The sequence below is a fragment of the Pteropus medius genome, unplaced genomic scaffold, assembly GCF_902729225.1.
Source record: "Pteropus medius unplaced genomic scaffold, Ma_sr-lr_union100, whole genome shotgun sequence".
Taxonomy (NCBI): Eukaryota; Metazoa; Chordata; class Mammalia; order Chiroptera; family Pteropodidae; genus Pteropus; species Pteropus medius.
Window position 1 is genome coordinate 18724423 of NW_024340692.1, and position 24564 is coordinate 18748986.

Below are 24564 nucleotides of genomic sequence, written 5' to 3' on the forward strand. Positions count from 1 at the left end.
GATCCCTTCCCTCTCCCCATCCCTTCTCCTCTCTCTCCTCCTCTTCCTCCCCCACCTCCTCCTCCTCTTTCTTTTTTTAAAAATGTCTCTCAATTTGAGTTTGCCCGATATTTCCTCATGATTAGATAGATACAGGTTATGCATTTTTGGCAGGAATATCACAGAAGTGATGCTGTGTTCTTTTCAATGCATCATCAGGAGGCACATGATATTGATTTATCCCAATACTCTTGATGTTAATTTTGTTCACTTGGTTAGGATGATATTTACCAGGTTTCTCTACTATAAAGTTATTATTTTTTCTATAAAATAAGTTTTGTAGGGAGATAATTTGAAATTATATAAATATCCTGTCCTCAACAAATTTTCACCCACTAGTTTTAACATTCATTGATGACTTTTGCATGAATCATTTATTGCGATGATGGTGCCAAATGCTCATTTTCTAATTCTCTCATTCCTTCTACGTGTATTAGTTGGTATTCTACTATAGAATCTCTCTCTTATTTTATTTTTGTTTTTATAAAAGTTTTTTAATTTATTAAAATTTCCATTATTTATTTATTCATTTATTCATTCACTCATTCATTTATTCATTTATTTGTGTGGACTCATGGATTCCTATTTTATTCACTGGGATTTAATTCATTACCATCATTATTTATTTGCATCCTCATATTGGCCCCTATTTGGCTAGTAGAAGCTTCTTCAAGGTGGCTCCTTTGTGCTTTTTACCACTCTCAATTATATTTTTAGCACTTCCTTACTTTTTGGCACAAATTTATATTCCAGATTTATCTTACATTTTCTTTGCTCCATCTCTGGAATTACTCTGGTTCTTTCTAGTGGAGACTGGTTTACAGAAATCAGGATCTTAGCATTCAGGGTACTGACTGCAAAAGGGTGTCATTATTTCTAGGACCTCTCAGCAGATAGAGCTAGGAAGGAAACACATACATATATATTACATTATATATAATTGATCTACATAAATTACAAACCGTGAGTTGACCTTAATACTCCAATTTAAATCCAATACTACAGAGTTTGTTCTGGCATTCCATATTTGTACCTCTCTTCTGAGAAACCTGGCTCTCTCTCATTATCTGCACTATAGTTACATATTTGCTTATTATCCTAGTATTAATCTCCTGGCCCTGGTAGCTGTCTACTCAGCCACATCCCTTCCCACTTAACCTGCCTCGTTGACTCTCTGCTTTTCCAGCCCAGTTCTCCTGTCCCTGTATGCCTTCGTAGCCTTGACCACTGCCTTAGATCTGACTACCTCCACATTCCTGGCCCCACCAGGCCCACTGGCCTGTATTAAGGGAAGGGAAGAAGAAAGAAAGGCACTAAGGAATAGTATACATAGAAAAAAGAAAGGAAAGGGGAGGGCCGTTTTATTTATTTATTTTTTTATGAAAGATGGTTTTCAAAAATTTAAAGAATAACGTTTAACAACTCCCAGCCTGAAGGCCAACTGTGGCTCAAATTCTAGTTTTACCACCTACCAGCTGTGTAATCTTAGGCAAGGTACTTAAGATTTCTGTATTTCAGTTTTCTCATCTGTAAAATGGGGCTAGTAATAGTACCTATCTCATAGGGTTCTTGTGATGTTTAAATGAGTTAATACATGTAAAAGATATATGGCAGTGTCTTGTACACAATAAGTATTTTTAAGTATTTTTATTATTATCAGACATTCTGTCATTTTGGAACATGCTTTATTTTTTAATAAGAAGTTACTAAATGCCAATGAATCACACTGTCTTCAATAGAGATCAGAAAAATTACTAAAGTTATTGCTTTAGCTATCAAAAAATATACTTTTTTTTTCTACAGCAAAATGGGACTTCTAAGGCCACCAGAATTTGTACTTTTCTAGAGTATTTTATCAAGCCCTGAAGTTTAAAGGAAAAATTGTTAAAAGTTATTACAGATTGAAAAACAATCATAAATTAAGATAATTCTTCCTAAAAATGCTAGTGTAAGCCACTGGGATGGTTTTTGAATTATACAATTTTAATTTACAGGCATCTTTTTAGGATCCTGCAGGTTGGCAAACTATAGCCCACAGGTCAAATCCAACCCACTGCCTGATTCTATATGGCCAGTGAACTAAGTATAGTTTTTAAATTTTTAAATGGTTGGGGGGAAAAAAAGAAGAATATTTCTTAACAAATAAAAATTATATGAAATATAAATTGTTTTTTATAAATAAATTTTTGTTGAACATAACGGCACCCATCTTTGTATATATTGTCCATGGCTGCTTTTGATTTACAGTGACAGAATTGAGGAGTACACAATATGGTCTGCCAAGCCTAAGACATCTACTGTCTGGCCCTTTGTTGAATATTTGCTGACCCTTGGTTTGTACCATTAGAGAAGCAGTCGTAGAGGTCTGGAAGAATCTCTGGGAAGATAGATCAAGTCCAGCAGATATCATGGCTTGCCCTGTGACCTTGTACAAGTTACATTACCTGCTCTGTTTCCTCATCTATAAAATGAGAATACTGGACCTGAAGATCTAAGTCCCTCATGCTACCTTTTGGTGGCTTTGTAACATGAATTTACTTGATGCTACCTTTACAGGCTGACTTCCTTCCTTCCTTCCTTCCTTCTTTCCTTTTAAAGGCAATCTCACTTCATCTTTCTTTTCCACTAATCTGTCTGAGGTGAATTGAGATAATGTGGCAATTTTCATCTTTGCCCAAAAGCTTCAGAAATCTTGAGACCTCATATTTTTACCTGATTTTATCTGCCATTACAGTGCCTAAGGGTGGATTTCATGGAATTGATTGAGATATATACCTTATTTTGTTGGATGGCCTAGCTATTTCACAATGGCCTGAAGAGCAGTTTACTCTGTTCCATAGCAACAAGCCTCTTGCCCAAATTTGCCATCTGGTGTTCGAAGCCTCTATCTTGCAGAGACTTTTTTCGTTAGCTGACAGTCATTACTCATCTGTTTCCGGCTTTAGTATTCCTGGCATTCTCATTATTGCTCATCCTGCACAGCCCCAGTTTCAAGTAGGAGAGCACTTGGAGTCATTTACTTAACAGAAGGGATTCAGTTTCCTCATCTGGAAAACAAGGGGGTCAGATGAAAAGGTTCTTGCTAGCTGGCACCACCTATGATTTTATGATTTTGTGAAATTTGATTTTTAATTACTTGTGTATGTGCTTGACAGCCCATCTAGACTGTGGCCTGTGAAGAGGAAGACTACGAGCCATAATAGGTACTCTTGATGGTGAATGATTACATAAGTAAATGAATGGCCACATAAACCCAGGTAACCTCAGGATGAAAGAATCATTGCCCCATAAAGAAAACCTCAATGATATTTTGAAGTTTTGCTGTATTCACTTTCCAAAGTAGTTTTAGAGATCTCCTAAAAACAAATCTCAAGGCTGTACCATGACCTACAAAGCTACTTTCTCCATCCAATTTCCTACCATTCTTTCTTCTTGTTCTTATACTCAATTCCCGCTGGTCTCCCTCATATTTTAAAATATGCCCAGCATCTAGTTTAAATATACATATCAAGGCCCTTGTATTGATTGTTCTATCTGAAATGCACTTCCCAGAATATCCTAGTGGTTCACTCCCTCCCTTCATAAAAATCTTTGCTCACAATAATTCCTCAGAGAAAACATCACACCCCACATTTTATTTTGTCCATTTACCTTGCTTTATTTTTTGTCATAGCATTCACTAATATATGCAACATATCTTATATTCTTCTATTGAATAGTGCTTATCACCCAGGGGGGTACTCAGGCAGTAATTGTTGAGTGACTATATGAATAAGAGCAAGAAAAAAAAAGGCAGTAAATACTTGATTTATGAATTAATATTTTCCTCAACCTAGTGCTCCAATGTTATTTAAAGTACACTCATGTCTATAACACATCTTGTAGTTTCTGGCCTCTGTGCTCTGCTCCTATCATTATTTACACCTTCCCTCACTTTCCCTTCAACCCTGGGTACTTATCAAGCACCAAATCCTACTCATTATTGTCAGAGTTCTACCTTTTCTTTGAAAACTTTACTGTCCATGCCCACTGTCTTTCTTTTTGAACTGGTGGGGTCCTTTGCACTCTGTCATCGTGCCTTCCTCATCTGATTCATTATCTATCTGTGTGTCTTAACTACCCAACCTTAGGCTCTACAAGTGGAGGGTATATTTATGTATTTCTATTTTTTTACTTTACATTTTCATATACATTTAAATTGGAATTAACTTTAACATTTTATCTATAATAAAACCTTTATTATTAACAATTTTGATTCTAAAAGGGTGGAAAGATGAAAATAAAAATTACTCCCAAATTCTATTTTAAAGAGGTATTAACCACTGTCAACATTTCGACCCAACACTCACACACACACACACACGCACAACATTCTTATAAAAAAAGATGATCATACTATACACGTTATGTAGAAACCTGAATTTTAAAAAACATCTTAAGATTATATCAAGGTTTATTTTCTAGTCAATATATATAAGTCTTCACTGACACTTTTAAATCCTGCAGTTGTATTTAACCAATCCCTTAATGGCTGATTTTGAAATGGTTTGCAATTTCTCACTATTGTACACTTTTGGGATAAGTAGGGGGAGAGATTCGAAAAGAGGGTAGATTTGCAATCATCATGGTGGAGTGCTAGAACATGAGTTGACTAGAGAAATGCTTTGTACATTTTTAAAAATAGTCTTAAAAAGTTTGATAAGCTTTATATGCTTTTGCACTTTTAAAAGTTGACATGTATGATTTTTATTAAATTTAAATATGTTTATGTCCATAACTTCTGGCAAATTGTAAATAAGTACAATTGAACTAAAATTGAACTGTGACATTACTTTTTAAAATGTATCTGATGGAATAAAAATATAGTAAAATTTGATATCTACTTTAATCTATTTTTGGAAATCACAAACTAGCTCATCTTTAATAATCTGAGATGCTATATAGACCCTTTTTCTTCTTGAATTACTAATTCCATTCTGCTTTCCTTACAGAGTTGTGCTAATGCAATATAGTTTTACACTTGAAATAAAAATTTACATTGCAATAAAATTTGTATACATAAATTTAAACATTTAAAATTTCCTGGGACCATAAGGAAACTTAAAAATATATGTTACACATTTTTAAAGGTGATTTTTTAAAATGTAAAATTAAGAAGCTGTTTTCCTCTAATTAGATAAATATATCTATGAATGAGTATTACTTATTGGTAGAATGAATCATTTTTTTTCCTTATTTTTAAAATTTTTATAGATGTAAGTGCCGAGAATCATTTTCACATAAGTCAAGTAGATGGAAGTGAGAGGAGTTTTGTTACAGCAATATCTCTCAATTCTTTGAATTCCATTTGCATTATTTGATAAAAATTATATATCACCAAAAAAAATTTTTAATAATCTGTCAGTGGATAAGCAATTAGATCTCCTGTAAGTTTTATTGAAAGTAAAGACCACAGTGCTAGAGGCATGTCTTAGGGTACCAAGCACAGGCATTGGTAGGAACACGTTTGAGCTTGATGATTGGATATTTCATCTATCATGTGCAGTCCAGAGAAGGGTCAGTTAGGTTCAGTTAGAGTTGAACTTTAACCAAATGTATGTCGACTAAAAGACACAGGAAATATGAAATAATAGGTGGTAGAATCTTAGCTGGACAAGGAAAATGGTGAAAGAAGACCGCTGGTGGACTGGGGAAAAGTACAGGGGAGAAAGTAAAGGGAGGGCTTTTTAAGGTAGGAGATTGTTTGGAGTAGTTGAAATGGCAAACAGATAAAAGAAGTTGTGATCAGGTGTGTGATTCAGAAGTTTTGGAGGTGGAGCAGTTATAGTTCATTTACATGTCCAATATGTGGCCATAATGTGAAGTTCATGAACTTCATTCATTCATGAATAAATTACTGAAGATAAATTCATGGAAATAGGTGGCTGTGGGTCAAATGGGTTGTCCATGTTGTTATCATAAGAAGAAAGACAGGGCTTGGAGTGGAGAGACAGAGTGTGAGGCAGGTGTCAACAGATTTGAATAATGAGAGGAAGGTTGGTAAAGAAGAACAACAAAAAGAGAGGAAAGATACTCTTGAGAGCTGAAAGGGGCAGGTCTTAAAAGGAGGCTTCTCTGTTTATAAGAAGCTTCAGGAAAAATGGTTTGGAAATGGCCATGGTGGGTACAGAAGGTACCAAACTCATTGTCTGACCCTGATGTATGACTACCTGCCATTTGGAAAGCATAGGGGAAGTCATGTCCTGGGGGTAGAGTCACAGATATTAGGAGAGAGAAACTCAGAGCGCACACTGAAGACAAAAGGGAGTTAACCGCTGATGGAGAGACAGTAACAAGAGGTCACAGTGAAGGGTTTTGGTAAGTGGAGAGTGGTGGGAGCTCAGTCAGAGAAAAGGAAGTAAAATATAAGAAAGTATTTTAATGAAAATAATGATACAGATCAAGATCCTTGGTGTTTATGTGAGGAGCAGGTGAATTCTAGCTTGAGTATCTGTTGACTGCAGATAACAGTAAAGAGGTGTGTGTGGGCCGGGGGTGGGGGTGGGGCAAGGCGGTGATTCCAGCATTCTTTGAGGAGTTGAGTTCTTGTTTGGTCAGAATAATTTAGGTTTATATGTTGCAGACATGTTGAATTGTTATTTTAATATACTTTTGCTTTTTATTGCCAGTATATCATTGGGATTATCTTTGCATCTATATTATTGTAACAAATGGCATTGACTTGTAATTTTTGCTCTTTGTTTGCATATTTGTGTTTGTGTATGTGTTGTGTGTGCTTTGTCAGATTTTGGTATGAGGATTTGTAGAAATAAAGAAGTGTCCATTCTTTTCCATGCTCTGGACCTCTTTTTACCTAGCATAGGCATCATCTGTTTTTTATAAACTAGAAAGAACGTGGCTATGGAATTCTCTCAATGTATGCTGTCCAATGCCATATATAAAGCAAAATATACCCAGGAATTTAAAGACTGATACCCTCCAAAACAAAATTAGTAACTTTTATATTGATTTCATGTTGACATAATATTTTATCATGGCCACCTAGGTTGTTAAATAAAACATATTATTAAAATTAATTTTACCTGTTCCATCTCACACGTTTAGAGTGGCTATTAGAAAACTTAAAATTGTATAGACATTTGTGATGGGCATTATATTTCTATTAGACAGCATGATTCTGAACCATGAGATTTCCTAAAGGGTTAGTACAACTTTCTCAGTTTCTTATAGAGTTACCGGTCATTCAGTTTTCCTGTCTCTCCAGAATAAATTTTGACCATTTATATTTTTCTCAAAAACCATTTATTTCAAATTATTTTCAAATGTGTGAATATAGTGCTTTACAAATATTTTGTTATTGAGTAATTGCTTTAATGGTAAATCAGCAATTTTTAAATATTAATTCTGTTTTTGTGGTTTTTGATTAATTATATAACTGCTTTGATATTTATTGATTCTAATGTATTTTTAGAATCATCAAATTACTTTTCCTTATCTGTAGGAATTACATTTTTATTTTCTTTTCTGATAGATATCCCGATTTTTTTTAAAAAAGGATACCATCAATTAAAAAGAAATTTAATATTTATTTAATTTAATTTTTGGTTCCATAAACAAATTGTTTTTTCTGCAATATATTGCCTTGCTTCTAATTAATTAAATACATTTTATCTACCAGGATTTTTCAGTATTTCATATTCCATGAAACATTTTTTTCCTCGCAATATTACATTTAAAAATGAAACAGTATTTTCTGAATATGTATTTCATTCTTTCTTGTCCTTTCTTGCCTTGCAATCTATTTTTATAGAATAAGCAATCACATTGTACTTAAAAAATTATCAACAATAGATATAATGTATCTAGCATTTAACACTTTCTGAGGATGTGCTAACTTCTTTAATCAGATGGTATTTACACCTTGTGAAGTGGGTACTGGTGTTACCTCACATTTGCAGATGGAGAAAGCAGACCAAGAGGGATTAAGAGACCCACCCGAGGTTTCCCAGCTGGGGCCCTTGGGCTTCAGACCTCACAGGTCTAAAGCGAGAAATCTCTCTGTTCGTGTCTCATACACTGCAGTAGAAGAATATAGCAGACACTTTAGCATTAAAACACCAACATATTTCATGTTAAGACTCAATTGTCTGGCAATTACGGGCAGTCATATTCAGTGTTAATAAATTGCCCCATGATATGGTACCACTACAGTACTCTGGACTTGAGTTTTCCGTAACAGCCTAACAAAAATCTTGCAGTCATCTGCAGTGAGGTGTACTTTCTATAAACAATTGTTTCTTTTAATTGTTTTCAGGGGTGGGGAAGAGAAAAATATCAATTAGTCATTTTCAGTACCCTGTGTCTTCAAATTAGAATTTTTGAAGTCTTGCTTATATCTATAGAATGGCAGAAAAGGAGAAATATCGTGCAGTTTACTTCATTGGGCACCCAAAGGCAAACCTCTGCCATTTTGCCTCTAAACTTGATCCCATTTGGTATCAAATACCTTTAAAAATTAACTCAGCTACAGTATAGTCTCTTTTAAAAAGGTTTAGATATTTAATAACAACAAATGACTATGGTTCGTTAATTTGTGATTCTTTTCTTTCTTTCAAAGATAGTGTTTTTAGAAGAAGCATCTCAACAAGAAAAGCTGGCCAAAGAATGGTGCTTCAAGCCATGTGAAATAAGAGAACTGAGCCACCAGTAAGTCATAGCCAACTTCTTCTCTTTTGCTGGATGCCATTATCTAATCTCAAATGATAAGAAACCTGCCTTGAGAGACAGCCTTTTTTTTAATGTTTTAAGGTGTGAGGTAGGAAGGACTTGGTAAACAGTGAACAAGGGACTGAAGGGCAGAATCTTTGAGTACTAGAGGCTGCCATCATTTATTTTTTCAGCACGGAGAGGCTGGCAGGGTGAGGATTAGGATGAAGTGAGTGAGGCATTTACCTCAGGCACAGAATTTAGAGGTGGTGGGAGGACAAAAACAACTCAGTAATCAAGATAAATAATAGTTTAATGCAGTATTTTTAAAAATTAAAATTAATGCAAAAAATCCACAATGAAACAACAGGCCAAAATTTTAAATAAAGACAAGACATTATTGTTTGTTTCACACTCTTGCATTTTTGTGCAACAAAACAGTTGTTTTCAAACAGCTTGGGGCTCCCAGGCCTGGGGGACCATTGCATCTCCTGCAGGGCAGGTTGATGAGGGGTGACACTGGTGAATAAGCAGATTGGTTAACTGATGCCTTTATAGATAGTCATATGTTCTGACTGTAGGGCTTTTATTAATAAATGTATGTTTTCCACTTGGTTAGAAGAAGGATGAATGTTTGATAAGTATACATAGGGGCACATACTGCTCTTTTCCTCAGGTTCTGATATAGCCTGGCCGTCACTGCAGGTTTAGAATATGAAGTTTATGGTTTTTATCTGGGGGAAGTTGAGATTTTCTAAAGGAATTATGACAGTGATTAAGTAAAGTGAAAAGAAGAAAAGGGAAAGAAAGCAAAAAGAGAGCTTTTTCACCTTTTCTGCTCCAGCTTCTAAACCCCATCTCTACTTTGCCTGCAGCTTGACTTCTGATGGCTACGATTTAGCTGTAAGTGAAGTCTTCAGTGGAGCACTGAGTTCTAATGCTGGCTGGATCATTAACAAATGGCACATCTGAAAATGAGCTTGGCATTCCTGAGCTTCGTTTTGCTCTCCCTGTAGAATGAGTAGTTGGGCTCAGTGACTTCTCATCTCATGTGCAGCTCCAACAGCTCACACTCTAGCACCTACTGATACTTGTAATAAATCCTGGACTATAACCTTGATTATGTGACTGTTTCTATTATTAAGCATTGCACAACGCTTCTTGTTTCCTAAAAAGGATGAAAGTCACATTTCTTTTTTTTTTTGTAAGATCGACTTGAATTTTATTTTATTATTTATTTACTTATTTTTAATTAAAAGCATTTATTTTATTTTTTAATTTATTAGGGTGACGTTGGTTAATAAAATTATGTAGTTTTCAAGTATACAGTTCCATACTACATCTTATATTGCATTGTGTGTTCACCACCCAAAGTCAAACCTCCTCCTGTCACCATGTATTTGATCCCCTATTCTACCTTCCTCCTCCCTCTCTTCCCCTCTGCTAATCACCATACTGAGCATCACATTTCTGATGCAATAAATCCCTAATGTTCCATTGCTTCTGAAGACTTTGCACCCTGAATTATCTCCTTTACATCTTTTATCTCTGCTAGCTTCAGAACATGCTTGAGTTTCTCCTACATGGAAAACAAAGCATGACTTTCATTCTCCCCCTGCATTACTGTTCTAACTTTCACTACCAGATATTTTTTAAGGGAGCTCTCTATCAGTCCAGTACTTTCTCCAACACCTGTATTTCATGTTCATGTCTCTCTCCTCAGCACCTAAGATAGTAAATAAACAATACTAGAGACTCAGTAAGTACTTACATAATGAAGGACTGAATCCATGCGAAATTGGTGTCTCCCTAGTTATTGCTTAGAAATGAGAATTCTCAGGGTCATTCCCGAGTGGCTAGATTATAGATTTTGACACTAGACACTGTCTTGTACTCCTTCCCTTCACTGCTGTCCTTGATATCTCTTTATCCTGGGTCTCCCTCCATCCTCCTGACAATGACTCTGCCTAGGTCAGGCATGACTTTCTCTTCCTCAATATGACTCCTTAAATGGAGGGGACTGCTCGAGGTTTAGTTTTGTTCTTTTTTTTCTACAGAAATCTCTGGCACCACCAACTCCTAGCGTCACCTATAAGGGGGAGACTCTCAAGTCTGAATCTTATCTTTAACTCTTCTGTTACCTCTTATCCCACATTTCTGATTATTTTTTAGAGATTGGAAGGTTGTACTTTCACTCTAAGCTTAATGTGGCATCACCCTTCCCACAAAGTAGACTTTTCTCCTAAATTCTCTGACTTTATTTCATATGTTCAGCCCCACATGCTCAAGAACTTACTCTCTTCGACTCATTCCTCTCCTTTACTTCCTAGTGCTAATAAAAGATCAAGTTCTTTCTCTTGTATTTATCCATATCATTTCTGTTTCTATTACTGTAATCTTTATTCAGAAATCTCACACTTGAGAGATTGAAGGAATCTTCCCACCACATGTCCGCCACCACCAGATATTTAAACCCGAGGTTTAATTTGTCACGGTTCTGCCAAAAAATAAAAAATAAAAAGAAACCAATGTTCTCATGATTCCCTTCCTCTTGGCTACAGAATAACAGATACATATTAATTCACTAAACTGAGTATTTAAAACTCTTTCTAAAAAAACTTTGTTCTTTTTAAGAAAACATCTTTATGTAGTAAAATGCATAGATCTTAGGTACATAATTTCATAAATTTTGACAAATATATACCTATGTTACCAATATACCAATCAAGATATAAAATATTCCTTTCATCTTAGAAGGTTCTCTTGTACCCCCTAGTCACTCTATAGCCCCTCATAAGGAATCACTGTTTAATTTCTATCACATAGATTACTTCTGCCTGTTTCTGAATGTCAGATAAGTGAATAACTCAATATGTACTCTTTTATGTCTGGATTTTTCCATTCATTATGTTTTTGAGATGCATCTGTATTGTTGTATATAGCAGTAGACCATCCTTTTTCATTGCTGAATAGTATTCGATTATGTCAATATACCACAGTTTATTAATCCATTTTCCCGTGGTATTTGGGTTGTTTCCGATTTAAGGCTAGTATGAATAAAACTGCTATAAACATGCTTGTACAATATTTTTTGTAAACATGTTCTGTTTCACTTGTGTAAATTTCTACATGTGAAATTGCTCTCTAAAACCCTTTATATTTTAACCAAATCTACTTTTCTCTTTCTTCCCACCTCCTCTCTGTCTCTCTTTCTCTCTCTCCCATACCACACATGCAGATGCCCTCACTCCTAATCTCCTCGACTAGATTATAATCTTTTTGAGTACAAAAAGATGTCCATTTCTCTTTGGGTTTAGAAGCCTTAGCCAAGTTTCTTAAACACATTAGATACTTGGGAAATATTATTTAATTGAACAATTCACCTACATGAAGAAGTCACACTACCATTCTATATTATGATGGTAGAGATAATAAAAGACCTAAGGACTAAAGTATCCTGGAGAGGTCAGTGACTCATAGTTAAGAGGAATCCGTATTTCATCCTCCTTCTCTGCACGCTCCCTACAGTGTAGTCCCACCTAACAATGCCTCTTAGCCATGCCTATAGGCTGTCACTGCTCACCATTTTTGGAGTGAATTAAAAGGTCTGTCACATGGAGAGTAGTGACCAAGAGTGCTGAGTCTACAAAGTGCCTGGGTTTAAATCTAGGCTCCAGAGATGACTAGTTGAATGATTACTTTTTTCAAGCTATTTAAATTTCCTGAGCTTTGGTTTCACCCTTACGTAAATGAGGATAACCACACTTCATAAGTTTGTTGTGAGCATTATATCATCATCACAACTAATATTTTTAAAGTGCTTTCCGTCATCTCAGTGCTGTTTTTATGCATGCTGACTCCATCCTCACAACAGCCCTGTGGTGCTACTACTACCTTCATTTTACATCAGGGGAAACTGAGCCACAGAAAGGTTAAATAACATGTTGAATATCCCACTGCTGGTTTATGGTGGGGTCTGAATGTAAAATCAGGCAGTCTGAGTCGAGAATGTATACACTAAACCCCTATAATAAACAAATAAGATGATGCAGTTAGAATGCTATGCCCAGTGCCCCATACATGTACATCTTCAGTAAGTATTACTATCATTATCATCATTACCATTTCTATTCCTCATTTTTTAAAAATAAAGCATTTCAAGACGCTCATGTCATTATTTGTCTTCCACTGAGGTGGTATACATTTGACTGGAAAGTATAAGGGATTCTTTGTTATGTCAAGTTTTGAGTTCAAGTTTCTTAGGTAAATAACGGACGTGATGGTGGTGGTGCCTCTATCTTTAAACGAATATCTGTTTGGGTGCCTCAATTCTGTGGGTCATGCCTCTGAAAAATCTTGAAAACAAATTTCTAGTACTTCCCATTATAAGAGTTCATAGAAAGGTAAAATTTAATCCACGGATCAGGGTAACAGTAGGAGTGATATAGCACTGCAACGATATCTTCACTAAATCATTTACGCCACTCACCCACTGATACTCTTATCTCTTGAGATTGTCTGTCCCTGACCAGCCTAAGTTTTCTCTTGCTGCTTCTGTTTCAGAACTCAGTCCCTACATCACATGGGAAAGCACTAGATTTCTTGCAGTTTGCCAAGGTCAAATGATCACTGTGTCTAAAATTGCCACCACTCTATTTCTCATCTACAGTCATCCTTAGTGACCTGCGTGTAATTCATCAGCACAGCTCTAGAAGATTTGAAATCCTCCTCTCTCATCTTTTTTCTCTGTCTTACAACCCCCAATTGTGAGAATAAAGTCAAAGAATAAAAACATAGCTTTACTTCCTTCTTGTACTATGACTGCTTTGCTCCTGCCCAATGCTGTGCTTTTTCCTCCCTTTATCATCTGTGGTTAACTTCACACCAGCCATTCCAACTTAGGAGCTATATCTCTCTTAGCAGAGCTTCATTTTTATTTCTTGATCTCTAAATAATAGGAGAATTTAGTCATCTGATTGCATCAGCTCTAAACCTATGTGGGGTGAACAATTAAATGGCTGTTGAGAGAAAACGTGATTTAAAGATATGAAAAACGACTAAAAATGCTATTAAATTCTTTTTCTCTCATCTTAATTTCCAGTGAGTTCTTCATGCCCGGGCTGATTGACACACACATCCATGCCCCTCAGTATTTCTTTGCTGGGAGTAATGTAGATCTCCCGCTTCTGGAGTGGCTGAGCAAGTACACATTTCCTGTAGAACACAGATTCCAGAGCATCGACTTTGCTGAAGAAGTATACACCAGAGTTGTTGTAAGTATCCTGCTTGTGAGTATTAGTGTATTATGTTCGGTCATCTGTTGAAGCATGCATTTCTTGGGGGCAGATTTTAAGTATAAAACATAGGCAGTTAAGGTTAGGATGGACTGTAGAGATTTCTTTAGTTCTATCATAGCCCAGTGAGTGTGGGACCACCTTGCCTACACAGCAAGACACTAGCAAAGAGAGAACTTGAGTCCAAATTCCCAAAACTCTAGTCTGGTGCACTCTCATGACTCTCCGTCTTTTTACTTTTTATGTTTTACTTTACTAAATTTGAGTTTAATGCATATGTGTGTTCCCTTACTTCTGCCAATCCACGGTACTGTTCTGGGGACCATATGGAATAGCTGTGTAACCTTTGGAAAGTTCTGCGACTCATCTTCCCCATCTGTAAAAAACAGAGATAAGGATAGTACCTATTTCATAGGATTGTTAGGATATTTAAACAAGTTAATATTTGTGAGGTTCTTAGAATAGTGCCTGACACATGGTAAGTGTTCTATGTGTTTGCTTTAAAAAATACTCAAGAAATTTAAAATTAAAATTTCATATTACAGTTAGAAGGCTATCATGTTACTTTGGTAGCTTCACAAGGAGGGAAAGTAGGATGGTCCCCATCACAAGGGACTTGGGAAGAGCATTAACACCAGTAGAGGGAACTATGGGGCTAGTTCTGTCGTTGAACAGTGGCCGTAGTGCATGCCAGCTGTTACGTTGAAAGCTCTGAGGATGTCTTTCCTTCCATTCTCTCAAGAAAATCAGTTCCTTTCTTTGTACCCCAACCCTATGCCCAATCCACGCGGCAACCAGAAACAGCTTCTTCAGTTGATAATTAAAGCTGCACACACCTTCTTATCTGACTACTTCTTATCATTCAGCACACTTAATCTGAACATTCATGCATTTTTGTTGGACCCATTGACGGTTCTTCTCCTAACGTGTGATGTTGACAATATTATAAGACTTTTCACCCAGGTTCCCTGGTCTTGCATCATTTAAGCCTTGAAGAACAAAAGCAAGTGCTATCATTTATACACTTGCCTCATTTAATTATAAATTCAGTGTAATTGTGGATCTTACATATTTTAGCATGCATCCACATGACACCAGAAAAACTGAGGACTAAAGCTGTGTATGAAGTTGCTGATACATTGTGTTAATGAATTGTGTGAACCACACCAAATCTTTTTATCTTTGAAATTTATTTATACCTTGTACGGTTCTAAAAAAGATTTGAGATATCTTAAAATTGCATAATAGACAACAGAAGAAAACGAGTCGTGAAATTATGGCAAAAGAGAAAAAGGGAGGAGGCAAAAAAAATAATAAATAAAACCAAGAGGTAAATGTTTGCCATGGGGGTCCACACATTTGTTAGCTTTATCACAAATGTGGCTTTAAGTGTCTAGCCCCTGACCCAGAGAAGGGAATCAATTTTAAAATATAAACGGTGTGTATGATTAAAAAAAAAAAATTAAGGTAAAGCAGATATGGTCCTCTTACTGAAATTTAAGAAAATTAATCCCAATATTTTAATATAATTACATGTTATGTTGTCAAAATATATATTGTTAAGGTGCTATAGTGTTGAAAAGTCCAGATATATCTCTTATATTTAGAAAGATTATCTAGAACTATGTATCCTACAAGCCATACTCCAAAAACATTATTTCAAATCAGAGATTTAGTTAAGTATTTGATGTCAGTGAGTGCAAAATAGGTGTTATTCTCGACAAGTATTTGCAGTGCATACATTCTATGTATCTGATTATGAGCAGGCCCCCACACTTTAAGAGTAGCCTGAGCCCAGGGTGTGGTTGACAGCTATTTTAGAAAGTTGAGATTTGTTAACTAGACCTGTCCCTAGGCTGAAGACTGCCTGTGGCAATGCACAGGGGTGCTAAGGCCCTACCCATGAACAGAACAAATACATTTCTGGTTTTGTTTTTGCTTCTCTCCCTCAGAAAACAGTCCTCCATCTATACTTCAACATATGGGTAATCCAGACCCCAGAGTTTTCCACCATAGATTTTGACAATGATAATTCACTCTGCAAATAATTTAAAGTATATATTAGCAAACATCTCCTGAGATTATTAAGAAAAAAGAAAAAATCCCAGTAAGTCAATCCTGGAATATTTCCCTTTAAACATTGCAAATTGGGTGAGAAATTGCCTTTTTAAATTGGACTGGAATGGACTAAAAAGAGTAGAAGATTCAGGAACCTATATATTATACAGATTATAGTCAAGGGACTGGAGAGTGAGATTCTTGGTAAATGCGCCAAGACAAACTAGTTGTAAATATTCTCCTGGATAATAGAATGAATGTGCTTACTCTATGGGGTTGTCAAAGATTCAGCAGATCACTCTAATTCTAAAGAGGTCTGAAATCATTACAGGATAAGGAGGAGGGAGGCAGGGAGTCCGACCATTCTTTTCCACTATTTTAGCTCATGGAAATTATCTAATCTGCGAAGAGGCTGTTGCTACTGGCATTGAAGCTCGTGGTCAAGTTAACTTTGGGATCTATTTTGAGCTCAAAAGCTTGGCCTCAAAACCCTTCTTGTCAAGAATTGAAGGCTGAGGAAAAGTTGATCAATCTAGCCAACAGTTTGATGTTATTCCTGATAGATTTCTTTATAAATGGAAAAAATACAAAAATTGTCATTAGGAGGAGAGCCTTTTGGAAAGCTTATGAGGAACTCGGATGGAATAAAGGCCTGGGAAGCCCAAACATAGAACGTTAAGAAGACAGAAAATACTGCATTTTAGATGGCCTGTCTAGTAATATTTTTAAGCCTCTTTTCTTATTTTTTCCAATTACGTAAGTCACACACATGTGCCTGGTTTGTTAAATGGGCCGAACTCAGGAAACAAACAGGATTAGCTTCCTTTTCTTCCTTTTTTCCCCTCCTTTTCTCCTTCCCTTCTGCTCCCCACCCCACTCCCACCCCCGCCCCACCATTCTATGTGGTCTCCGCCCATAACAATAATTCGGGCAGATTCTTGAAATTTCTAGTCTTCCTAGTTCATTCCAGTCCAATTTGCAACTGCAATTTCTCATCCAGAAGAAACTTTTCTAGATGAGAAGTTTTACTCCCCCTGACTCAGAGGAAGAACCTGTTGTCAGTGTCTGGATATTACTTCCATTGTCCTCGTTCCTAAATAGCTGAAATTTTCCATTTTGATTTCATCTTCAAGCTCAGATTTTTAAAAAGTGTTTAAAATTTTGAGAATTTAGAAAATATTCAATTATGCTTCTGTTTTAATTTTGAGATTCATTTCATTCCAGTTAGTAAATGTAACTTGTGTGATGATTCTCCTTGAGAATTAGTTCACTGTTATTTTATGACCTAACAAAAGGTCGATTTTTATAATTATTCTGCACATTTTTAAAAAGATCGTGTTTTCTCTGCTGATATGACATTTTTTCTATCTCTATTCGGATAAGTTGTTAAAAGTGTCAAACAAATCTATCATTTCCCTATATTCTCCCATATAACAAGAAAAATAGATACCCTTCCCGTCTTCATGCTATAATCCCTCTCACCATGTCCTGTGTTATATCATCTGAGATTTTAGTTCGGTTAATTTTTTTCACCATCTAAACTTAATTTAAAATAAATTTTAACTTTTAAATTTAATATTTTAAAATTTATTTAATTTAATTCAAATTTGTTATCTTTTAACATCTGCACTTAGTTTAACAATGACCTTTACTTTTTCTTTTGCTATTCAGAACCTCTTTCTTTTTGGATTCATTTTTCATTTTCCTGGAATATAGCCTCTGATAATCATTTTCAATAAAGTGGGTAATAAACATTCCAAATCCTTGAATTACAAAAAAAAAAATGGTTTTCCTTTGTTCTAACTCTCAAATGATGAGCTTTCTCTATAAAGAGAATTCTATTTGAAATGATTTGCTAATCAGCTTCCAATGTGCTGATGTCAGTCTGATTCTCATTCCATTGTCTAATTTGCTGGCCTTTAGGATTTTCTCTTCATTCCTGATGTTCTGAAATTTCACTTAGAGATTTTTCTCCTCAGTTCATTCTCTTTAATAGGTAGTTCATTCAATATGAGAACTCATGTCTTTCTTTCATTCTGGGAAATTTATTTCTCTTTCTTTCTCTCTGGGTATATTCTTCCCTCCAATTTACTCTTTCTTTTGGTAAGTCCTATTAGAAAAATTTTGAAACTTCTGTATATACTTTTGTATTACATTCTTAAAGAATGCCATGGCCCAATTTTGCAAATCATTAATTCACTCTTACCGTTATAATAGCCTATTCCTCTTTCAAGGATATAATGTCTTATCTTATTCGTCTGAGGATACTAGTTTTAGTTCATTTATGTCACTTGCTACTTAGTAATTCTGCTTCCTCAGGTGTTCATTCAACAAATACTTACCGAGCACACACTAAAATTCAGGCACTTTTGTAGTAGTTGCTGGGGATTGAATTTGATGTCTCTGTAATGATATCAGCTTTTCTTTTGGACTTGCGATTCTGACAGAGAGCTCATCTGTGTCTGTGGCTGACTGGCACTAATCATTCTCTATTGGCAGCCAGATGTATTTTGTTTTATATGTAAAGTGTTTTAAAATTTGAAAAAAGTTGACATAAAAGTCCAGATTTTCAAATGTTCTTGACCTCTGAGACTAACTGACAACACTGAGCCCTCATTTGCTGTTTTCAACAATTGGCTGAAGCAGAGTAGAGGTTGCTATCTGAGATAGGGCATTTTCTTACCTATTATTTAAGTTCAAAGTATTTTTTTTTTCCCTGAGGAGTTCTCTTTCAATTTTTCCTACAACCCTGCTGTTGACTTACAAGCTTTACTTACAAAATTTTTACTTTTGGAGAGGTGTTATTCTCTGATTTTCATAACATTCTTTTCTTGATTTGTGAATACAATGTCTTCTTTTATTTCTTTGAGAATGTTAATCATAAATTTTTTTTAAATTTATATAAAAAATGAACATATTGCCTCTTTCCTCTAAGATTTTTTTTCCAGACTTTTTCTTTCTCTTCTCTTTCATAGCAGCTCTCTTCCAGTGTCCTTTGAACCTTGAACATTTAAGAATGATGCTCTGAGTTGCCATATGGAAGATCTAGGTGAAGGTAGCACTTGTTGACCGTTGAACTCTATCACAGGATGATCAGTGAAGGCAGTGAATAGCCTTTTCAATTGTGGGTCCCACTTGTCATTGTAAGGACATCTTTTTTCTAGAGCAACTTATCTTCTTTAGGAAAGAGTCCTCCAGTCTTGCCAGGACTGATAGGAGTAGTGCATGTGGTATTCTAGGCAAGATGACCAAGCGTCCTGGAGGTGAACCAGATTTTCTCTTAAATCTCTTCTTTTAAGCCTATGTCTCACTTGTCCCTTGGGGCTAATATCCTCTAAATACTATCTAGTTTTTACAAAGAATAAATCTCTCCTGCAAGGAACAACTTAGGGGTGGTTGGCTGATTTCCAGAGAAAGAGGAAGGGTCCTGCCAGGATTTAATCATCTGTATACAGACTTTGAGCCAATTCTCTGTTAACAACCTCATGCTTCTCTCTCTCTAAGTTGCGTTCAGGTTCTCATTCATATTCTTTCACCTTCCAGGGAGATGTCAAAATGTTTCTTCTGTTTATGTCTCTTCTCATGTTCTTATTGGTTAATAAATTTTGTACTCCTTTACTGTTATTTTAGTGGAAATTTGCTAAGAAAGGGATATAGATACATGTGACCTATCTGCCAGGTTGAACTAGAAATTTGGCTGAATAATTCTACCCTGTAATAGATAGAAAAAAAAATCTCATTCACTCCCAGATACAATAAAGTTTGCATATCCTTAAACAAATCTAAAAAAAGAAATTAATTATTATCCAATTTTATGAATTCTGCAGCACAGAACGGTGTGAATCTAGAAAATCAAAAGTATCAACTTCTCAAGCTTACATTTTTGGAATTTCAGTACTTTTGTCATTTACCTTAACTGTATTTCATATCAAGATGACATACTTTTAAATAAATACATTTTAAAATTAAAAACTAGAATTCCGTTTTCATCTGTCTATGCCACGTGACTTTCTGGGCACACGCGATTCATGGTTTTTGTGATTTATTTTTAGAGGAGAACACTAAAGAATGGAACAACCACAGCTTGTTACTTTGGAACAATTCACACTGACTCATCTCTGCTCCTTGCAGAAATTACAGGTGAGGAGATGAAAGCATGATTTATGGGCACATCAAATAAAGCCAGCCAGACCGTGTGTGGCAGTGACTTATACTTGTGGGCAGTTCTGCCTTTTAATTGCTAGAATTTGAGCATCGCATTTCTTGCAAGTAATTAGGTGTCCGTGTATTACTCTGACCCTTGAATGTTTTTTATGGTTTAAATAATTTGATTATTTATTTATGGTTTTTGGTTCCTGAATGCGTGTATGGGTCTGAATTTTGTATATTAATTTAGGGCTTTTTGGAGCAGATTTACTAATTCTAGTGATGGCAACAGTTTATTATTATCAACAGACCTATCTTGGCTGTTGGTTGAACTCAGGGCACTGTGCTAGATGCTAGGAACACAGTGAAACAGAACATATCTCTGCCCTTGAGGAGCTAGACAGGACCAATTGATTAAAAACTACATACGTTGGTTTATAACTTTAGGAACAGCTGTATCGCTCTTATTAAGATGTCTGGCATTGTGCAAAACACTGTACATGGATTATCTCAGCTCAGCTGCAAACAGCCTTCTGAGGTAGTTATAGATCGATAAACTGATGTTCAGAGAGGTTATGTAACATGCCTAAGCCACACAGCTAGTAGGCAGAGGGAGGACTTGATTTAGGTTGATGATTCCAAAACTTATACCCAACATAGTGTCTACACATAGATGCTGTTTGCTAATGTGCTAACACTACTGCTTACTGACCAAAGTAGTTTATGCCAAAGGCGTGAAGGATGACACGGAAAATACCTACTGCCATTTTTGGAGGAGACAGAGAGAACCCAGAACTGGATCATCTGGGAAAACGTAGAAGGAATCTTTAAACTGGGTTTTGGAGGGAAGATAAAATGGGGAGAGAAGAAAATGTCCTTCAGACAGGGGAAATGACATGGACAGGGGGGTGGGACAGAAATGTCCATGGTGGACGCAGGAGGCAAGGAATAGAGTAGCTGAACCAGAGGACAAGATTCATTGCACAATGGGGTGAGAGAAGAGGTTGGGCAGATGGGAGGGTTCAGATTGTGAAGAGATTTAAATATGTGTAAAAAACTCAAAGAAGCTTTTGAGTCAGAAGCAGTATGTAATGAAGGTGGCATTTTAAGGAAGAATAATCTAAGGGCAAGTTATTAAAGTGTATTACAGGGAAAGAGAGAGGCGGAAATACTTCTGAAAGATTCTATGACAGAGGTGGAGACATTGTAAAAAAAATAATAGCATTGCCCAATGCCAATTCAACTTTCTAGCTAAAACAGAATTCCTCTAGCACCTCTAATGAGGACTAGGTTCTTAGTGCTGGGAACTGATAGTAGGACTAAATAAAATTCTTCACAGGTAATAATATTGGTATTGCTATTGCTATTGTTAAGAATAGCAGCAGTATCTTTTTTCTAAGACTTATGAGCCACTTATGCACATTACTGAGTATATTCCTCATAACCCTGCATGTATAAGTTTACACCTTAAACATAATATCCACCATCTGGAAGTAATCGAAAGGATCAGGAGTCAAATCCAAACAAATCTGTTGAACTTCAGTGCCCATTTTATTATTACTAGGCCTTGCTACTTCTTCTATAGATCAGACAAAGAATATAGAGTAGAGTTCAATTCACTGGAGAGTGGCAGGGCAGGAGATAGGAAGGAGATTGTGAGCAGTGGGAAAAAAAGGGAAGGAAGAAAGAAGAAAAAAGATGTAGATATGTCAAGGTCTAGCAGAGTGTTTCCCTAGGGTCTGAGGCTGTCCCCTTTCTTTTCACGCAAAAACATGGGAACAGGGATAATCATGACTTGGGTAAAAATATAGACAAATTGTCTAAGCTGAGTAATAAGTGAAAAACACCCAATTATTACCTGGCCAGCCTGGGCGTGGGGGTGGGCGAGATGGTGGTTGGAGTGAGAGATGGAAGAATATTTACTACTTAGGGAACTTAGTGAGGTTTTGCTATTATTGTTCTTAAATGGTGTGATGATGGTAATCTTTAACATTCTCACTTATATTTTCATACTGATTTTAATTTAAACATGTTTTTAAAAGGCCTAGGAAAGCTACTGTATGGCAAAGAAACATGACTTTAAATTCTTTATGTGTGTGCCTCACAGATAAATTTGGTCAGCGGGCATTTGTGGGCAAAGTCTGCATGGATTTAAATGACACCGTTCCCGAATACAAGGAAACCACCGAGGAATCCGTCAAGGAAACAGAGAGGTAGGTTTGTCTTGGCTTGTCTCGTGGGCGGTCCCTCTGCTGCAGTGATGGAGTTGGAGATGGAGGGAGGAAACCTCTCGGAACCAGGCGGGATATGCACATATGTCATTGTGTGGGTTTGCCCAACTTTATGAAAGTTATCTGTCTGGTCCTAAAAAAAACCCATTGCATGTGGATACTATTTTTGTATATCAAATTATATTTTAAAACTTCTGGGAACTTGTTATAAGAGTTGTAGGGTAAACCTCTTTGTAAAATGATGGATTTTTTTTTTTTTTGAAATAAATCATTTACCTTGTCTCCCTCCTTTATTATAGATCTGGGCTTCTCCCATAGATCAGACTTGCTTTAAATCTGTGTGGCTGGCCCATTCAATTACAGTTGACTCTTAAACAACATGAGTTTGAAGTTTTTATCTTACATTGGGATATTCTGATCCCATTGGTATTGATTCTATAAGTGCTTTTTCTATATTTCTTAATGACTTTTTCATGGTGCCTTGAGAATTTGACAAGGAATTATGTTATATGGCACTCAACTCCAACAGATGTACATAGAAGAAATTTCTTTACGTTTTAATCTTCCCCAGGACCAAACAGACCCTGATACAAATTTTAGAAGTCCAATTTTTCTTTTGTCTCCTTTACCTTAAGCATGTCCTCTGAAAAGTGTGGCTTAGAGGTTGCTACGTCTCTCCCAGAGAGAAAGAAACATGCACCTTCCCCTTGGCATTGGCTGTCTGCTCAACTTTTCTATGAATTTGTATTTGTGGTCATAGTAAACCTTAATTCACATTTTATTCTGAAACAAAAGAATACCAGAAGGCAGGAAGCTATAGCTAGTAAATATTTCCAGCCAAGGCAGAATTAGCCATTTCACAGGTTATAAGGCTACCACTACCCCTGCAGGTGGAATTGGTTAAGATCACCCCTCCCACCCCCGCCCCACCACTCATTTCACAGCCACCTCTGGCCTCTTCCTTCTGCCTTATTCCAACATCTGGGCCCAGTAGGACGCTGCCCTTGGAAATAAATTATGATCTTGTGTGAGCAAGTAGCTTCCACTTTAGGGAAATTAGGAGTAGATAGCCCCATGGCTTCTACATACCTCCGGGTGCCTAGGACTCCAGGACTCTAATTTCCCTGGAGCATAGCTTATTGCATGCAGTATTCCCCCAAACAGAGGTTAAGCTGGTAAAACCGGCTTGAGTACTGAATACTGGTGAACAGCCCAGCTCATGTTAAATGATACAACTGCATTTCTCTGTGATGTTGCATTCCATTTCTCTGGCTGCAAACGAGAAAGCAGAGTAATTACTACTTGTTAATCTTTAATTAGTGGTGGTGAAACATGTGCAGTGTTAGAAATGTTTGTATGGAAAATAGGACGTGGAAGAATCATGTTTTCATCCTTTTAAAAAAATTATTTGAAAATACCTAAATTTTCTAATTTCTCATTTGTTGCTTTATTTCAGATTTGTGTCAGAAATGCTCCAAAGGAATGTAAGTAAACTTCTCCCACACTTGTTTTGAGATTGCCTTTGCCTCAGTCAAAGGATTTGTTATTAGGTTGTTTGGCAGAAATTAATCAGTGGGCATTTGGCTTATTCTATGCATGCAGAAGTGTTTTCTTAGAACCTTAAATTGTTTTCACAGTGGACCCATCAATTCAGCTTGCTGAGGTCAGGCATTTTTTGCTTTCTGAGTACTTTTCCCACTCCTCTCCTCTGGGACCTTCTAATTTTATAGTACTGGTCTCTGGGGAGGTGGGGAAGGCTTCATGGTTATGGATAGATTGGTGGCAACTGGAAATTAAGTCATGGTTTGTTGGCTATGTTACCTTTGGCACTGGCCTCTTGTACTCCCTGATCTGGTCTGAAACACAGGTGGTATCCAGCCCTGATGCCCCTGCCACAGGCTGCCTTGGTCCATATATATGTGCATGTCACATGGCCTGCAGGCCCTCAATCAGGCATCTTCCTTTGCAGGTCCTGGGGGTGGTGAATCTATGGAGTCAGTGCTGTTTCTTGTCTCTATCCCCAGCAGGCTGGTTTGTGGCTCCATTAGATTGACAAGCCTCTTCCGTTACCATCTTGTGATGGTCTGATT

At 36.4% G+C, this 24564-nt stretch overlaps 2 protein-coding genes across 4 annotated transcripts in view; both read left to right on the plus strand.

The window, feature by feature from the left end:
• CUNH9orf85 (chromosome unknown C9orf85 homolog) overlaps window positions 1–8680 on the plus strand; it is a 185137-nt gene extending 176457 nt beyond the window's left edge. The window contains exon 3 of the mRNA XM_039840746.1: window positions 8657–8680. Within this exon, the coding sequence (XP_039696680.1) occupies window position 8657 (1 nt within the window). The 3' untranslated portion in view covers window positions 8658–8680. The remainder of the gene's footprint in view (window positions 1–8656) is intronic.
• GDA (guanine deaminase) overlaps window positions 1–24564 on the plus strand; it is an 80981-nt gene that overhangs the window by 28446 nt on the left and 27971 nt on the right. For all 3 annotated transcript variants that reach the window (XM_039840246.1, XM_039840401.1, XM_039840323.1), the window contains exons 2-6: window positions 8657–8745; window positions 13847–14018; window positions 20150–20237; window positions 22351–22456; window positions 23931–23958. In XM_039840246.1, coding sequence (XP_039696180.1) covers window positions 8657–8745; window positions 13847–14018; window positions 20150–20237; window positions 22351–22456; window positions 23931–23958 — 483 coding nt within the window. The remainder of the gene's footprint in view (window positions 1–8656; window positions 8746–13846; window positions 14019–20149; window positions 20238–22350; window positions 22457–23930; window positions 23959–24564) is intronic.